The sequence below is a fragment of the Phyllostomus discolor genome, chromosome X, assembly GCF_004126475.2.
Source record: "Phyllostomus discolor isolate MPI-MPIP mPhyDis1 chromosome X, mPhyDis1.pri.v3, whole genome shotgun sequence".
NCBI classification, from domain to species: domain Eukaryota; kingdom Metazoa; phylum Chordata; class Mammalia; order Chiroptera; family Phyllostomidae; genus Phyllostomus; species Phyllostomus discolor.
In genome coordinates this window covers 44,951,319-44,971,167 of record NC_050198.1, presented here as the reverse complement: position 1 = coordinate 44,971,167, position 19,849 = coordinate 44,951,319, and the positions used below count along the sequence as shown (strand labels likewise).

The 19,849-nt window shown below is 38.2% G+C and overlaps 1 protein-coding gene across 1 annotated transcript; it reads left to right on the top strand.

Annotated features, from left to right (window-relative positions):
- The first annotated feature begins 15,798 nt into the window (after positions 1–15,798).
- On the top strand, positions 15,799–19,357 carry LOC114505747 (RAS guanyl-releasing protein 1-like). The gene is given in 2 exon segments (XM_036016523.1): positions 15,799–16,448; positions 16,451–19,357. Coding segments are annotated over 2 exon segments (2,247 nt in total). The 5' UTR covers positions 15,799–15,854; the 3' UTR covers positions 18,104–19,357.
- Positions 19,358–19,849: the final 492 nt, after the last annotated feature.

Sequence of the window (19,849 nt, the reverse complement as noted above, 5' to 3'; positions counted from 1 at the left end):
TCTAACCTTGTAGAAATGCTCAGCTTTCTGGACTCAGCTCACAATTTTTTCCCTCTAATGAAAGCCTTATCTCTTTTTCACCTTTTATAAAAAGTGACTAGTTGGGTAAAATATCATGGCCAATGCTATACTTATCTAAAGGATCCCCTATCTCTTCTCTATTTGTTAGTACTTTAAATCCCATAAAATACTTTCCCACTGTCTTAACCCATTTTGCCTTCCTCCTGCCACTGATCACATACAAGATTACGTGGGAGCTGTGAACACCAATACACCTGCTGGAGGAGAGAAACCACCAATGAAGGAACCACCAACAGATAAAAATCCAAACAAGAGAGCCCATACAAACAGAAGAAAGGGCAACCCTAGAGCATCCAGACAAGGAGATCAAAGAGACCACACCACTGAATCCCATATAATTCCTACCATAGAAATTCACTCTACAAAGAAAGATAGCCAAGTAGATAATCAAGAAGCACAGGAAAAAAAAAAAAGAGTCACTTAAAATGGGGAGACAAAAAAAGCCCCTGCAATCAAAAGGAATGGAAGACTCCCCACTAATAGAAATAAATGAAATGGACATAAGCAAACTATCAGATATAGAATTCAAAATAATGGTTATAAGGATGCTCAAGGAACTCACAGAAAACTACAAGGAACAGAGTGAGAACTAAAACAGTGTGAAAAAAGGAATAGAAACTATAAACAAAAACAAGGAATGAATGGAAAGTATAACTTCTGAAATAAAACACACACACACACACACACACACACACACAAGAAGGAGTTACACGCCACCTGGATGAAGCAGAGGAGTGGATGAATTAGTGAGCTGGAAGACAAGGTGGAAAGAAACCCCAGGTAGAGCAGCTGCTTGAAAAATGACTCAAAAATATGAAGATAGTTTAAGGGAACCCCAAGAAAACATGAAACACAACAATATTCAAATCATAGGAATACAAGGAGGAGGAGAAAAGGAACAAGTTATAGAAGCCCTGTTTGAAAAAATAATGACAGAGAAATTTACAAGCCTGGAGAGGAAAGAAACCACTCAAGTTCATGAAGCACAGAGAGTCTCAATCAAGATGAACCAAAGAGGTCTACTCCAAGACACATCAAAATTAAAACACCAAGTTTAAAGACAAAGAGAGAATCTAAAAAACAGCAAGGGAGAAACAACAATTATCATACAAAGGGGCTCTGAAAAGGCTAGCAGCTATTTCCTTAACAGAAACACTACAAGCCAGGAGACAAAGGAAGAAATATTCCACATAACGAAAATCAAAGGCCTGCAACCAACACTGCCTTTCCCAGAGACACTGTCAATTAAAATGGAAGGCAAAATAAGGAATTTCCCAGATGACAGAAGCCTCAAAGAATACACATCCACCAAACCAGTACTACAAGATATGCTAAAGGGACTTCTATAAGAAAGGGAAGGAAAAGAGTTAGAGAGAGAGAGGAACACAGGTACAAGAGGGTAAAAATAAATAAGAACGTGTCAACAATAACCTTAAATGTTAGTGAACCAAATGCACCAATCAAAAGACTGAATGGATAAGAGGTAGCTGAATGGATAAGAAAACATAATCCACACATATGCTGCCTACAAGAGACCCACATCAGAAAAAAAGAGACATATAGACTGAAAGTGAAGGGTTGGAAAATAATATTCCATGGAAATAGACAGCAAAAAAAGCAGGAATAGCAAACTTATATAGGACAAAATAGACTTCAGAACAAAAGGCATAAAAATATACACTGAAGGACACTTCATAACACTCAAGGAAAGAATCCATCAAGAAGACATAAACATTGTAAATATATATGCACCCAACATAGGAGCACCCAAATACATAAGGAAAATCTTGGAAGACTTCAAGAAAGATATAGACAGTAACACACTTATACTAGGGGATTTTAAAACCCCACTCTAAAAAATGGATAGATCTTCCAAACAAAATATCAACAAGGATATTGTAGCATTGAAAAAGGTTATAGATCAAATGGACTTAACTGATATATAGAGAGCCTTTCATCCCAAAGAAGCAAAATGCACATCCTTTTCAAATGAATATGGTACATTTTCAAAGATAGACCACATGATAGGACACAAAACAAGCCTCAACAAGTTCAAGAAAATTGAAATCATATCAAGCATTTTCTGTGACCACAAAGGACTGAAACTAGAAACCAACCTCAAGGAAATAACTCAGAAACACAACTCATAGAGATCAAATAGCATGCTATTAAGCAGTGAATGGGTTAATAATGATATCAAGGTACAAATCAAAAAGCTCCTTGAAACAAGTGAAAATGAACTCACAAGAGTTCAAAACATATGGGACACAGCAAAGGCAGTCATGAGAGGGAAGTACATAGTGATACAGGCTGGCCTCAAAAGGATAGGCCTGTATCAAATAAACAACCTAATCCTATAAGTACAAGAATAGAGCAGCAACAATCAATGAAGCCCAGAGCAAGTAGAAGAAAGGAAATAACCAAGATCAGAGCATAATTAAATGGCATAGAGACTAAAACAATGATCCAGAGGATCAACAAACCTAGGAGTTAGTTCTTTGAAAAGATAAACAAAATCAACAAGTCTTGAAGCAGACTCATCAAGAAAAAAAAAGAGACAGGACCCAAATAAACAATCAGAAATGAAAGAAGAAGATCACAACTGATACTGCAGATACAAAGTATTGTAAGAAATTACTATGAACAACTATATGTCAAGAAATTTCAACATCAGTGTGGAATGGATAAATTTCAAGAAAAATATAATCTTCCTAAAACTGAATGAAGAAAAAGCAAAAAGCCTGAATAGGCCAATAGTAGCTGATGAAATCAAAGCAGTAAACAACAACAACAAAAAAAAACATCTGACACAGAAAAGCCCTGGACTGGGTGTTTTCACATGAGAATTTTACAAGGCATTTAAGGAAGAGCTAACCCCTATCCTTCACAGATTATTCCAAAAAAATCCAAGAATAGGGGAGACTCCAAAACCCCTTTTACAAAGCCAGCATCACCCTAATTCCAAAATCAGATAATGATACAACGAAGAAAGAAAACTATCAGCCAATATGGTTGAGGAACATAGATGAGAAACTTCTCAACAAAATATTGGCAAACCACATCCAGCAATACATTAAAAAGTTCATAAACCATGATCAAGTGAGATTCATGTCAGGGATGGAATGGTGGCAAAATACTCACAAATCAATAAACATAATACATCACAAAAGCAAAAGAAAAGACAAAAATCACATGATCATATCAAAGATGTGGAAAAATCATTTGATAAGGTATATCACTCATTTGTGATAAAAACACTCAGCAAAGTGAGAGTAGAGTGAGCATTCTTCAACATCATAGAGACCATATATGAGAATTCTACAGCCAGCATCATACTCAACCAGCAAAACTAAAAGTTTTCCCACTAAGATCAGGAACAAGACAAGGATGTCTGCTTTCACACTTCTTTCAATACAGTATTGGAAGTGCTAGCTACAGTGATCAGATAAGAAATAGAAATAAAAGGCATCCAAATCAGAAAGGAGGAACTAAAACTGTCACTGCTTGCAGATGATATGATAGTGTACATAGAAAATACTATAGACTCCACCAAAAAACTACTCGACCTAACAAATAAATTTAGCAAAACAGCAGGGTTCAAAGTTAATATTCATAAATCAAAGGCATTTTTACACACCAACAACAAAACATCAGAATCAGAAATCAAGAAAAAAATCCCATATGCTATAGCAACAAGAAAAATAAGTTACCTAGGAATAAACCTTACCAAGGAGGTAAAAACTACACAACAACTGAAGAAATGAATTAAGAAAGACACAGACAAATGGAAACATATGTCATGTTCATGGATTGGAACATTCAACATCATCAAAATGTCCACATTACATAAAGCATTTTATAATTTCAATGCAGTACCTATTAAAATACCAATGAAGTATTTCACACATATACAACAAACATTTCAAAAACTTATATGGAACCATAAATTACCCCAAATAACCATTGCAATTTTTAGAAAAAACAAAGTAGGAGAGATCACAATATCTGATAACAAACTTTATTACAAAGCCACTGAAATCAAAATAGTGTGGTGCTGTCATAAGAACAGACACACAGAACAATGGAACAGAATAGAGAACCCAGAAATAAACCCAAGACTTTATGGTCAATTAATATATGATAAAGGATGCAGAAGCACAAAATTGAGTAAAAATAGACTCTTCAACAAATGGTGTTGGGAGATGTGGACAGCTACATGCAAAAAAGATGAAACTCAACCACTGACTTATACCATACACAAAAATACATTCAAGGTGGATAAAAGATTTAAATATAAGTCACGACACAATAAAAGTCCTAGAGGAGAACATAGGCAGGGAAATCTCAGGTATTCCATGTAGCAATGTTTTCACTGATATGTCTCCTAAGCAACAGACATAAAGGAAAGAATAAACAAATGGAATCTCATAAAAATTAAAAGCTTCTGCACAGCTAAGGAAAACAGCATTAAAATGAAAGTAGAATCAACTATATGAGAAAATATATTTGCAGATTATACCTACGACAAGAGTCTGATCTCCAAAGCATGTAAGAACTCAGTCAACTTCAGTCCAGGAAGACAAACAATCTAATTAAAAATTGGGCAAAAGACTTGACCAGACATTTCTCCAAGGAGGACATACAGGAGGCCCAGAGACATATCAAAAGATCTCAACATCACTAACCATGAGAGAGATGCAAATTAAAACCCCAATGAGATACCACTTCACACCAGTGAGAATGGCCATCATCAACAAACAACAAGTGTTGGAAAAGTTGTGGAGAAAAGGGAACCCTACAGCACTGTTGGTGGGAATGCAGACTAGTGAAGCTACTGTAGAAAAAAAAGTATGAAATTTTCTCAGAAAACTAAAAATGGAAGTACCTTTTGACCCAGCAATTCCACTGCTGGGATTATACACTAAGAATACTGAAACACCAATTCAAAAGAACCAATGCACCCCAACATTCATAGCAATACAATTCACAATAGCCAAATGCCGGAAGCAACCTAAGTGCCCATCAGTAAATGAATTGATCAAAAACTATGGTACATTTTACACAATGGAATACTACACAGCAGAAAGAGAGAAGGAACTCCTACCCTTCATGACAGCATGGATGGATCTGGAGAGCATTATGCTAAGAGAAACTAGCCAAGATGTGAAAGAGAAGCACCACATTATCTCCCTTATAAGTGTAACCTAATGATCAAAACAAAAAAAAAAAAGCAAGTAAAATACAAACAGAGACATTGAAATAAAGAACAACCAGAGACATTGAAGTAAAGAACAATATGAGTAATCAGAGAGAAAGAGGGAGAGGGATAATAGGGAATAATGGGGTGGGACATCAAGGAATATGTATGAAGGACACATGGGCAAAGCCAAAGGAGGTGGGTTGGAGCACGGGAGGCACAGATGAGTCGGGCAACGGGACATGATGGGTGAAAAGGAGACAAATATACTTGAACAACAATAAAAATAATAATAAAAATAAAAAAGAAATAAGAATGCAACTATCAAAAATATACTGGATTAAATAAATTGTGTTTTTTAAGATACATTAAAAAAAGAATTTTGAAATACCAATTTATAAGAACTTATACACCCCAATGTTCACAGCAGAATTATTTACAATAGCCAAGTGCTTGAAACAGCCTAAATGCCCATCAGTAAATATATGGATCAAAAAACTGTGGTACATTTACACAATGGAATACTACACAGGAGAAAGAATAATTCCTACCATTCACAACAACATGGATGGAACCATAAAATATTATGCTAAATGAAATAAGCCATGTGATGAAAGACAATAGCACATGATCTTACCTATAAATGGAACCTACTCAACAAAAACAACATGCAAGCAAAATAGAAACAGAGACATGGAAATAAAGAACATACTGACAGTGACCAGAGGAGAGGAGGAGGAGGAGGACAACGGGGTAATGAAGGGGAAGAGTCAAGGAACATGTATAAAAGACACATGGACAATGTTAATGTGGGGGAAGATTGAATGTGGAAGATGGGTCAAGGTAGGTCAAGGGAGAGTAATCGTGGAAAGTAATGAGGAAACTGTAACTGAACTACTATTAACGAAAAATATAATAAAATAAAAGAAGAAAAGAAAAAAAAGGATGGAAAGAGCCTAACAATAAAATGGCACTACATATGCATCTATCAATCACCTTAATATAAATGGCTTAAATGCTCCAACCAAAAGGCATAGGGTGGATGAATGGGTAAGAAAACACAGCCACATATATGCTGCCTCCGAGAGACCCATCTCGGGTGGAAAGATACACAGAAACTAAAATGATGGAAAAAGATATTTCATGCAGTACTTATATCTGACAAAACAGACTTCGAAACCAAGGGTATATGTAGTAAGAGACAACGAAGAACACTACACAATGAAAAGGACAATACATAATGATAACAAAAGGATATGACCCTAGTAAACATTTACACACCCCACATAGGAGCACCTAAACATGTGAAACAAATCTTGATAGACATAAAGGGAGAGACAGATAGAAGTGCAGTCATTGTAGGGACTTTTAACAACACATTGACTTTACTGGATAGATCTCCCAGACAGAAAAGCAACAAAGAGATAGCAGCCTTAAAAGACATACTAAATCAAATGGATTTAATTGATATCTTTGGAGCATTGCACCCCAAAGCAGCAAAATATACATACTTTTCGAGGGCACATGGAACGTTTTCTAGGATAGAACACATGTTAGGACACAAAACAAGTCTCAATATACTTAAGAAGATTGAAATCATATCAAGCATCTTCTCTGACCACAAGGCTATGAAACTAGGAATCAATCACAAGAAGAACAGTAAAAGAAATTTACAAGATCTGTATATATAAATTAATTTTCAAGTTATAGCCACAAAATTCATTTTATTTTTCCTATCCTGTTTTTTAAATGTACATATATGGTGTAGCTATGATTACAAAATTAATATATAATGAACTCTTCTTGTGAGGATGTTACATGTGAAATCCCTCTGTAGAAGAAAAGAAATACTTGAATTGTCTTTGATTTGAATGTTCAACAAGTAAAATTTTTCCAGTATGAATATCTTATTGTTCATTTTGAGATTTTTATTTTGCTAAGGCAAAATGGATCTCTAAACTTGTTTAGAATGTGTTTGTGGGCTCTTGTGGGGAACAAAATAAAGAAATCTGCAAGAAAATAACGATTGAGAACCTTTTTCTCTGTAAAAAAAGTCAAGCTTCTTTGCTATCTGTAAAAGTCACTCATTGTTAAACAAAAGTACACTCTTATCTATATTGAAATAGCAGCTCCCCCATGAGGCCCCATCCAGAGCTGAGAGGGGAAAAACATTAATAAAGATATAAGCAGATTTTTCTAATATATCACTGTGAGTTTGTCCCTTGAATCTCAGGGTAAATGTGAATGTGGGGTGGATAGAAAGGTAAGGGATCTGATTTAACTCTTTGTTGGAAATAATGCTGTTCTCTTTTTGTTTCACTTCATGAAAATGGTTGAAAAGAAAGTTGTATTCTAATGGAATCATAATAAACATCAGACTCAAACATTTTTAAATTTAGATAATCAATTGACTAGCAATAATTCCTATAAGGAATTAGAAAAAAAGAAGGGAAAGAGATGGGAGAGAGGCAATGAGTAGATGAGAGTGAGGGAGAAGGAGAGAAGAGCAAGAGGGGGAAATAAGAGAGGAGAAAAAGTGGGAAGGGAGAGAGTTTGAAAGAAAGTGGGAAGAGAGAAAAGAGAGAGATAAAGTAAGGGAGGAGAGGAGGTGAGGTGGGAAGGAGAGGGGGAAGTAGTAAGAAAGAGAGGAAAGGAGAGGTGGTGGGAAACAGGGAGTGAGGGAGAGAGAAGAAGAGGGGAATGGGAGTCAAAAAGAGGGAGGAAAGGAGGGAAGGAGAAAGGTGAAGGTGAGAGAAAAGGGAGAAACGTGAGAGAGAAATGGCAAAAGAAAAAGGAGAGAGAGAGGGAAAAGCCAGAAGCTGGACTTAGCAAGGATAGCTTTGCTCACTCATGCATTTCATTTTCTCAAAGTCAGTCATCCTCTTGATCGGATTCAGGCCAAGGAAATTAACTGAGAAAGCAGAAACCAATAGATTCATGTTGTATCAAGGAAATAGCTCTCTGCACCTTGGCAGGTGTGGCTCAGTGGATTGAGTGCCAGACTGCAAACCAAAGAGTTACTGGCTCAATTTCCAGTCAGGGCACATGCCTGAGTTGCAGGGCAGGTCCCCAGTAGGGGGCATGTGACAGTCAACCACACATTGATATTTCTCTCTCTCTCTTTCTCCTTTCCTTACCCTCTCTAAAAAGAAATAAATTTAAAAAATAAATTTAAAGAAATAGCTCTCTGCCAAGTGACTGGTGTGCATAACCCATAACCCACTAGATGGTAGCTTGGAAACCCAACTCCCTGAAGGTTACTTTTCCAATATAAATGAGAACAAAGGGACAGACCTAGTTTCTGGGCTATTGCTCCTGGGTGGGATAAAGGCTGGAGATTTATCAACCTGCAGTCCACTCCTGAGCACACCTTGAGAGCAGCAGAGTTGTCTGCAAGACCTAGTGCCTGTCCCTTTGCCAGAACTGGCTGGAGCCACACTGCTAAATTCTTTCTCCTTAGTTCTCTCTATTTTTCCAGCTGCATTCATACCCCGCATTTCTGTTATAGGAACACAACAGGACCTGGGATGAGTTCCAGTGGGTGTCTCTGGCAGATGTTAGGGACTGATCCAGTCACATAGACCAAGACTTTTGGAGAAAACTTGGGGTCCTCTTCCTAGCTTTCAAAGTCTCAATAAAGCAGGAACAATGGCATTCTTCTCAATGTGTCTTACTGCTTGAAGATAATTTTTGACTTATCTGTTATTGCTTGATTATGTTTGGTTTCCTCATCACAGGGTGACACACAAATGCCCCTGGTCCCTGCCTAGTCTCGGCATCATGTTCCACTTAACTGGGATGTTGTTAAACCATCTTAGAGGGCTCAAAGGGTGAAGACCTTGGTCTCACAGTTGAAGAATAGCAGAGCTCTGGCCTGGTTTTCACAGTGCCTTGTCCATTAGACCACCCTGGTTTACACAACTAATTCTGTTCTGGTTCCTCTCTGGCTATGCCCCTTCCCAAAAGCTGAAGTGTTCACAGAGCTAAGAGAAAGTGCTCACCTGAATCCCATGCTTGGCCCTTTAAATATCAATTTAGGTATCCAGGACACAAGAATTCACTTCCCAAGTGACCTCAGCCTGCTTCCAAGGTCTACTCATGTATCTTCTTGAGGTCTGTGCTCCAAGAGCCCACCATACCAAGGCATGTGAACACTTAGATCTAGGGGATCCTAAAGCATGTACATTCATAAGAAACTTGAACACATGGTCTGGAGTATCCACATGCTTCTGCAGGAAACCCATCCTGAGGTGGGGCATAGCTGGATTGGGAAGAAAAATGTACCATCATCATCAGGTGCAGAGTACTGAGCAGTCTGAGGAGTCTAAATTGGACCCTATCTTCAATATTGTTATGAAGGCAGATTTGCCAAAGTGGAAGAATAGAATGCATTTCATTTAATAGCCTGTTAGTATGATTTAAAAATTTTTAATATTAGTTTACATAAAATGATATATGGGCCTCCATTTGTACTCTTGTTCCAGGCTCTGCAAATGCTAGGAGTGGGCCTTTCTTCATATGCTGAATATAAGTGACTTTCTAAAAATGATACCTAAATATGATTTTAATTATAGGTACAATATATCTTTCTTCAATCTTTTTCATATTTGAAGACATCATCACATCTAAGAACTCTAAATGGACTCTATTATGGACTGAGTGTTTGGGGGATTTTGATATGGCAGCCTTAACAAACTAATACAGACTCTTAAAGGAAGACATTCAAAATGGAAATCTTAAGTGTCCTGACATTTCTATACCCCACATGGAGAAAACCTGTCTCATCCAAATGACACATAATTTTCTTCTTTTACTTTATCTGAATTTCCTGTAATGCCATTTGCTTTGCATTTAGCTCCCTCCACATGGCCTTTATCACTGCCATTGTTCCTCCATCTTTGGACAGACAACAGTATACCTCTAGGGCATCCAATTACTTCCTTTCAAAGATTCCAGTGGTGGAAACCAGTTAGGTGTATGGTTGATCAACTTCTTGATTCTGTCCCATAGACCTAATCTAAAATGTTTTCTAGAAGGAATGCTTGCAGTTCTTCAGATCAGGAAGCCATTTATTACTGGGAATCTTTTTGTATTTTAGGTCAAGGAGAAAACTTTAGTCAGCATTTTCTTATCCTTCCCTCTCTTCTGACAAAGTTAAAATCTCAAAACATGTCAATCAACACCAGAAACAAGCTGCTGACCTGACTGGATATATCTGTGTCTGAGTTTTCAAGAACAGAATATTCAAGAGAATTCATAATTTTTTTTGCCACTTTGTTTATTTTTAGGTCTGAGGTAGATTTAGTGTCAGAGTTTAAACTTTTGGGTGTCATATTTCCTACATTATTTGACAGTACAATTCCTAATTAATGCTGTAAGTAAGCATCATCACTTGCTCTTTAATTCATTTTTCTGTCAGATGATCCTCTTTTCTCATGTGTGTACATACACACAAGTATGTGTACACACAACCTAAACAAAATAAGTATTTTCAGAAAATAAGTGGAGGAGAAAGGAAGGTGATGTCATTCACAGACTATGACATGAATGGTACTCCCTAGAGTTGTACAGTGTCCAGCCTGCAACCCATGTATTGAGTCCCTAGAGGGGACAAAGTGATAGGGAGAGGAAAAATGTTCAGGAGTTCAAGTTCAGGACTTCTGAGCTGTTGAAAAGCTAAAAACCTGGGACCAATCAGCCAATGCTAATGTTGATTATATTTTATCACAAGCTTAAAATTTAACCAGTGGCAAAAAATAATGTTAGCTTGAAAACCCATCTTTACAGTAAAACTATGTCTTTCAATTAAGAATGTGAATATATATATATATATATATATATATATATCATATTCAGTAGGCTTACACCATGTTGGACAATTATATAGTCAATTTAACCAAAGGAAAAAATCAAATGGGGTGATTTAAATATAAAATCACAGTAGTTAGAGCTGTCATTAATTAATTCATAAGCAAATAATGGAGTGAAAAGACTCGCTTTGGAGCTAAACAAGAATGAAATCTTAGATTTTCTATTTAATATCTATCTCTGTGTCCTTGGGCAAGTCACTTAACCTGAGCACCAGTTCACTCATCTGTAAAATGGCAACAATGTTACCAGCCTTGCCTAGTTAGTGTGAGGATAGTTTGTAGAGTGTGTACTATATATAACCACTCAATAAATATTATTTAATCCTGCACGATTATATGTTGTAACAACAGTCATAAAGTCTCAGATCACTAGAGAGGAAAATATATTAGCAGTTCAATTCATTATAGGATCTGGACTTACCCAAGCAGCTTTAAAGAATCCAGGAGAAAGACATGGCAATGCTAAGGAGTGCACTGTGTTGGTGAAGTGTCATCATACTGATTTTTTATCTGAGACACAGACCACATCATAAGATTCTTGATTTTCTATCAAAACATTCCTCTATATTTTATCCAAGATTATAGCTTTTGAAAAATATTGTATTCTAAGCTAGGATTAGATGGAGACTACAAGATTTAGGGGTAAAAGGGTCTCCATAGCATAGCTCTTCTAACTACCTTCCTTTAGTCATTGTGCACATTTTATTTATTTGGCCACCTCAGCCTCATACTGTTCTCCTCACTAGACACCTAGAAGCCAGCAGGCTTGTTGTCTGGAAGGCCAGTCAGTTTGCATTGGTAAAAATATCCAATGGAATTCACAAAGCAGGCTCCTGAAACTATAAACGTGATGGTCTTTGAGAGAACAACCAGTTTTATGTATCACTGGACAAATACAAATAGCTTCTTGGCAGTAATCTTTCTTTGTAAAAAGTAAAAATCCTCAATCAGTCTAGTGTTTCTTGGTATGGGTGAAATCCTAAGTTGTTAGTAGAAAGCAAATGAAATTCAGCAGTTCATTTTCAGTCAAAATCAATCTCTCTCTCTCTCTCTCTCTCTCTCTCTCTCTCTCTCTCTCCCCCTCCCTCCCTCCCTCCCTCGCTCACCCCACAGCCTTAGGAAAGACTACTTAGAGTATTTATCATAATATAAACTCCTTTGCATATGACATGTTGTCAAAGTCTTCAATTTGTTTTCTGATATCAAAAGTTTTAAGTCAAACAAATGAAAATTTGAGATGACAACCCTGAAAACACAATTGCTTTTAAAATGGGAAATGGTACTATTTGGACAAGCATTAGCAGAATCTTAGAAGCTCTGAGTTACAATGGACATTTCAAATTTATCTAATTCAACTCTTACATGTAGCCTAGATTCCAAGTATTTTATCCTAAGCAAGAGGTCAGCTAGCCTCTGCATGAACACTCCTTCAGTGATGAGGAAATCAGTACATTCTTTAAAAAAAAGGTTTTATTTATTTATTTTTTTTAGACAGAGGGAAGAGACAGAGAAAGAGAGGGAGAGAAACATCAATATATGGTTGCCTCTCATGTACCTCCTACTGGGGACTTGGCCCACAACCCAAGCATGTGCCCTAATTGGGAATCGAACCAGCAACCTTTGGTTCACAGGCTGGCACTCAATCCACTGAACCACACTGGCCAGGGTGGGAAATCAGTACATTCTGAGGCAATCCAGTCTATCATTGGCCAATTGAGATTGTCATAAAGTTCTTCACAAAATTACAAAATCATGGCAGCTCCATTGATAAGAAATGCTGCACAAGTGAAACATTAAAAATATTAACATATGAAATTAATCAACTCACAAACGTTCTCTAGATGATGACGTTTCTGTTACTCAAAGAAATCTATGGTGATAATATTATTCTCAATTTTGAGCTAGATCACATTATCCATGATGGGATAGCAGAAAACTTCAAGTGATTCTAGGGACAGACCCTAGGATTAAATGGGATGGTGTCTCTGAATTCACTACAGAGGAAGACATGTAACTTTTCTGGTTAACAACAACATTTTACCATTTTCTCCCCTGATTCCAACCCCTTCTATGTTTTCTGGAAAGTTCTCTACCAATTATCCTGTCATTCATTCATACAATATGTATTTATTGAGTGTCTATGTATGTGCCAAACACTGTTAGAGTTACTGGTGATATACCATGCCTTCGCCAATGTTTGTATATATACCTGTAACACTCTTACTAGTTTCGATGTCCTCTAGCCAAAGATTATCAGGGGCACATCAGTAGTTGAATAAGTTGGGTTTATTACTTATTGAAGTGGGACAGAACACATACTGTGGGGAAGCATGGGTTATTCCAGTAAGAGTGTGTTAAAATAACCTACTACAGGATTCAGATTTAGTTGATCTTAATAAGTAAGACTTCACTCTGGATTGGATGCTGTCAGAAAACATGGGTAATTTTATGATTGGGTATTTCTGTAAATTTTGTGTATATGGTAGATGGACTAAAGTGGAAATAAAGCCATAATTAATAAAGAAGCATGGGCCACACATTTTAGCAAAAAGAGGAGGATGTTTGGTATTTTGTGCGTGGTACAGTAACCTTGTTTTTACCTGGGCTTAGGCAAAATTCTGAAGTGAACTTGTTTTGCTTCACTTTGTTATGTTCTCAGAATAGCATTCCCTCATGTTGGTGTTCTGTGAGATTGTTTATGTCCAACAGGTTGTGAGTATCAGGCCAGATATCAAGGGTTGCTTTTTAAATTGTTTTTTTTCTGATTGGTATCCCCTATTTTAATTCTTGTCTTCTTCTGATTCATCTTCCATAGGTCAGCCAAGAGAACCCCAATCTAAATCACAAAACTGATTTTATCTTAAGTCCTTCAAAAGTCTTTTCCTAAAACTCTGCTAGACATAACTCCTGCTTCCTTTGAGAGAACATGTTGTCACTGCCATCATCAAGGCACATATATTCTGTCTTGTTACATTGCAGTTACTTATTTTTTACTAAGTATACCACCCTCACCACATTCTAGGGTTTCAATATGATGAAAGATGTCTATCAGTTATTGTTTCAAAGTCATACCAATTTTACTGAGATCATGAGAACACAGACTATATTTGCACTGCTAATAAATCAACATAGATTTTAAAGACTGATATATTCAGATCCAAGACCAACAGATTGTGTTAAATTATCATCAGAGATATTTTCACTCACTAAGTTCACATTTCAAATGATGCTGAGATAGGAATTTATCAAGTTGAGCTAAGCACATTCATTCTTATCCTCTAGGAATTTACAGTGTAATATAAACAATCTAGGTCAATAAATATATATTGAGTAGGTATTAAGCAAATACATATTAAAATTAAACATGTTATATCCACACAAAATAACAAGAGTAGCAACAAGTAAAATAAGAACTATAAGGTTTTTGTATTGGAGGACAAGTAACTATCAACCTATATTTTAAGGAGTGATGAGAGCTTTGTTAGTGCCAACAGACAGGCCAATGTTTGGGGTAATAGGCCAATGGCCATGTGTTTGGGTAGAGAGCAATGAGACTTGTGTGCAGGTTAGCATGGGTCCTGCATGTAGGCAAGCAACAAGCAAGATGGATATAATTAGAGGTTTCCCTGATAGTGGCATGGAGTCCCTCTAGCTGCTGCTGTTTGGACCCAGATCTGTGGCTCAGAACTCAGTGTCTACCATATGAAAATCTGGCCTGCCTGAGTCAGGCTGGCCTCTTTTTGGAACTGGATCTCATTTAGTGCAAATGTGGAAATAGTTTCAAGAGAGTTAATAGATTTGCTCTGCCCAAACTGAGGAAGAATGTTTCATAACATCCACTGCAGAGATCCAACTGTAACCCTCAATCTGCAGTAGCTTCATAAGGAAAAGAGACCTGTCACTGTCTAATAGTGATACATGGCTCAAAAAAGTCCTCAACTTGGGAAAATTTTAAAAGATGGAATCAGAGTTTATCTTATTGTGAAAATAGTTGTTTAATAAGTATTGATCCCATATCATGGACATGGCACTGTATTCAATCCTAAAAACTGCAATGATAAAAAAGACAAAGTTCTGGCTTTCAGGAACTTACAATCTACTAGAAGGAATAAGGCAAGCACACAAACAGCTACCAAACAAGGTTTGATATAAAGAGTGTCAGCTAAGAGGTGAGGGAAAATCCTGTGGAGGTTCAAAAAATGAGAAAGTACATCAAGTTGGGAAAATAAGAAGGTTCCATAGATGAGGGTTCTTTTTAAATTAGGCTTTAGAGCAATTTTAATAGCCAACAGAGTTATGAATCTCCTAAAGAAAGTCTAATATAGGTGTGAAAGTAAGACCCAAGGGATGGAATAAATTCATCTCAGGAGAGATGAGATTAGCATAGAGGATAAAACCCTAAGGAAACCAAGAGCAGCAGGTGGGCAGCCTAGAGGTAGAGAGGCCCAGGGCAAAGGGACACACTGGCCGCAGCAGGGGCAGTGGCGGTGGTGATGTGATGTGCCCTGCTGAACCCATCTAGCTGCACTAGGTGAAGCGGCTCACAAGTGCAGCCAAGGTCTTGGGTACCTTGGGCAAGGCGAGAGAAGCTCCATGGAAACCTTCCCATGGGCTGCAGAACTGCCCCTGAAGCAAAACTAGAGGCAAAGACATCCAGCAGCCCCATCCCCTCCCATCCCAGTCTGGCCCAGATCACCCTGTTCTGAATGATAGCGTCTCTGGGACATTTGGCCAAAGGAGCCAGCCTGGACGATCTCATCGATAGTTGCATTCAGTCCTTTGATGCAGATGGCAACCTATGTCGAAGTAACCAGCTGTTGCAAGTCATGCTGACAATGCATCGAATTATCATTTCCTCTGCCGAGCTGCTCTGAAAAGTGATCATCCTATATAAGGAGGCATTGGCAAAGGATTCACCAGGGCTTTGTCTGAAGATCTTCTATTTTGTGAGGTATTGGATAACAGAGTTCTGGATCATGTTTAAGATGGACACCAGCTTGACAAACACTATGGAGGAGTTTCAGGAACTAGTGAAAGCTAAGGGAGAGGAGATACACTGCCACCTGATAGACACAATTCAAATCAATTCCCATGACTGGTCCAGGAAACTTACTCAAAGGATAAAATCAAACATCAAAAAACAGAAAGTCTCCCTGCTCTTTGACCATCTGGAACCAGAAGAGCTGTCGGAGTACCTCACCTACCTTGAGTTCAAGTCCTTCCAGAAGATATCCTTCTCTGACTACCAGTATTACCTGGTGAACAGCCGCATGAAGGAGAACCCCACCATGGGGGTGGGTTCATAGCCTTGTGCAATGGCATCTCACAGTGGGTGCAGCTGATGGTGCTCAGCTGCCCTACCCTTCAGCTGTGAGCTGAAATCTTCATCAAGTTCATCCAGGTGGCTCAGAAGCTCCACCAACTACAGAATTTCAATACTTTGATGGCTGTGACAGGAGGCCTATGTCACAGCTTAATCTCCAAGCTCAAGGATACAAGTTCACATATCCTACATGAAATCAATAAGGTCCTGGGTCAGATGACCAAGCTGCTGTCCTCCTGCAGAAACTATGACAACTACCGGTGAGCCTACAGGGAGTGTACCCACTTCAAGATCCCCATCCTGGGGGTGTACCTCAAGGACCTCATCTCCCTGTATGAAGCCATGCCTAACTACCTGGAGGATGGGAAGGTGAACGTCCATAAGCTGCTGGCTCTTTACAATCATATCAATGAACTGGTCCAGCTGCAAGAGGTGGCCCCAACCTTGGAGGCCAACAAGGACTTGGTGCACCTGCTGAAGTTATCCCTAGATCTCTACTACACTGAGGATGAAATCTATAAGCTTTCCAATGCCAGGGAGCCAAGGGACCACATAGCCCCACCACTAACACCTTCAAAGCCACCAGTAGTAGTGGACTGGGACTCTGGAGTATCTCCCAAATCTGATCCAAAGACTATAAGCAAAAATGTCCAGAGGATGGTGGATTCTGTCTTCAAGAACTATGATCACAACCAAGATGGATACATTTCTCAGGACGAATTTGAAAAAAATTCTGTGAGTTTTCCATTTTTCTTCTGTGTGATGGGCAAAGACAGGGATTGCCTCATCAGCAGGGAGGAGATCACAGCCTACTTCATGAGAGCAAGCTCAATCTACTCCAAGCTGGGTCTGAGCTTTCCTCACAACTTCCAGGGGACAACCTACCCAAAGCCTACTTTCTGTGACAACTGTGCTGGATTTCTCTGGGGAGTTATCAAACAAGGATATGGATGTAAAGACTGTGGAATGAACTGCCACAAACAATACAAAGATCTGGTTGTGTTCCAGTTCAAGAAGCATGCCAAGAACTCAGTAGCTTCCATAGAGAACAGCACCTCTGTAGGGCCAACATTCAACCTTTGCTCACTGGGATCCCAAGATTTGCTCCATGCACCCAAGGAACGACCTTTCATATTCCCTAATGGGGAGGCTGTGGAACAAGGTGAAGAAAGTAAGGATCGGACCATCATGCTCACGGGGGTGTCCTCACAGAAGATTTCTGTTTGGCTGAAGAGGATCGTGGCCCACAAGACCACACAGATGGAACTACTGCCCTGGATTTGCAGCAAGGGCCCTTCTGGTCCTTTTGCACTGTCTTCCCCATGGAAGACAGCCCAGAATACTCTGTATGTTCTTCCCAGTCTGACATTTGCCTGTTCCAGCCCAGTCTTGGTCAGAAAGTGGGCTTTAGTCAAGTGGAATAATAAAGACTCCCTCATAAAATCAAAGAAGAAGGTCTGTCACCTCAGACTCCCAACCTATGAAGAGCTGGAACAGGATATAAATGTACTGAAAGCAGATAATGATGCTCTAAAGATCCAACTGAAATATGCAGAGAAGAAAATAGAAAGTCTCCAACTTGCAAAAAGCAATCGTGTCTTAGCTTGGACAGAACAAGGTAACTGCTCTTAGCCCAGAAACTCAAGGAGCACAATCTGTGGATGGGTGTATCAGAGACCTCATTTTGCAAGCCGATTACCAGAAACACCAGGGAACCTTGGAGTGACCAGCTTTTAAAAAGGGTACTTTAAAAAAAGAAAAGCTACTCTTGTTTCCCTGTATGTGGTATTGTTTTCTCTTCCACTCAAGTTGAATCAAAGGGAAGGAAAACTGAAGAATGCAATATTGTTATCATTCATAACAAAAACTTTTTCCTTTGAAACTAATAGCAACAGTGTGATAAAAATGTATCTATAATTTTTTGACAGGGTAGCTTCTTCGTAGCCTGCCCAGCTGCTTCTTCCTTAGAACTAAAATCCCTGGAAAATGAATCCGCCTGGAGTTTTCTGTGAACTGAGGGATTTACTTTGTTCTGTCCAAAGCTTGCTTATAATGTTAGATTCACTTTGTCTACATGCCAGCATTCTTTATGAACCTGGTTCCCAATTCACTACCTCAAATCTAATCAGTTAGCCTTTCCCCATACCTTCCTCACTACACTCATACACCTGAGGACATCTACCTGGAAATGAACTTCCAGAGATGTAGGCACAAATTGTGGGGGGCCTGTTAAACAACATGACATTGTCCAGTAACAGATCAGTTCATAGTTTTAGTCTCACAGTCATAATAAAATAAGTAACCAAATTAAATACCTGAAAACATGGCCAATACCTTCTCACAGATGACTGGCTAATTAGCTAAGCATAATGCAAACATGTTTGTCCTCATATAATCTACAGTGGACAGAATTAGGACTCTATGGCTGTTGTTTTTAAACAGAATTCGTTTAGGTCTTTATGTGCCATCTTTACCCTTTTTGTTAAGTATTTTAAGTAGTTTTGAGCTGAATTTGTGCTTATACTGCCTTCACTATTAATATTATTTAGACATAAACCAATTGGATCAGAGCCTTCAATAACAGCTGACAGAGTGTACATATGTATATTTATAATGTATATATAATATCAGGCATGCATGTGACTTGGATTTTTTTCTCCATAAAATGTGGAAGTGAATTAATCAACTTTTAGTCATTTACAGAAATTCACAAGTATAAAGTTCAGTTTGTTATAAGGTGAATAATTTTCTCACAATGTAAATTATATTGCTTGGCAAAATCACAAGTAAGAGGCCTATGGGTTATCTATTAATGAAGGTTAATGATATATGAGCTAATTTAGTTGTCCAGGCAACTGTTCATAAACTCCTTTGTCAGACTCTCTATTTCTCTAAAAAATTCATACGATCATTTTCTTTTTCTGTAAGGGGGTGGGGGAGGGGACTTACCTTCCACACTTGGAAAACCTCGTACCAAACTGACTTGAAATTAATAAACAAGTTAACCAAAGTGCCAAGAATATAATATCAACAATTAGAAGTTCCAAACCTAAAGCTAACAATACCAAGTCTCAATAAGAATACAAAGCACATACATACAGGTAGATTCCTTGGAGAATTCAGATACTTTAAGAAGTTTCTTTGCCCTGGCTGGCGTAGCTCAGTGGATTGAGCATGGGCTGGGAACCAAAGTGTCCCAGGTTCGATTCCCAGCCAGGGTACATTTCTGGGTTGCAGGCCAGAACCCCCAGCAACTGCACACTGATGTTTCTCTCTCTCTCTCTATCTCCCTCCCTTCCCTCTCTAAAAATAAATAAATAAAATCTTTAAAAAAAGAAGTTTCTTTGATTAAAAACTGGTTCCAATTTGCATATCTCC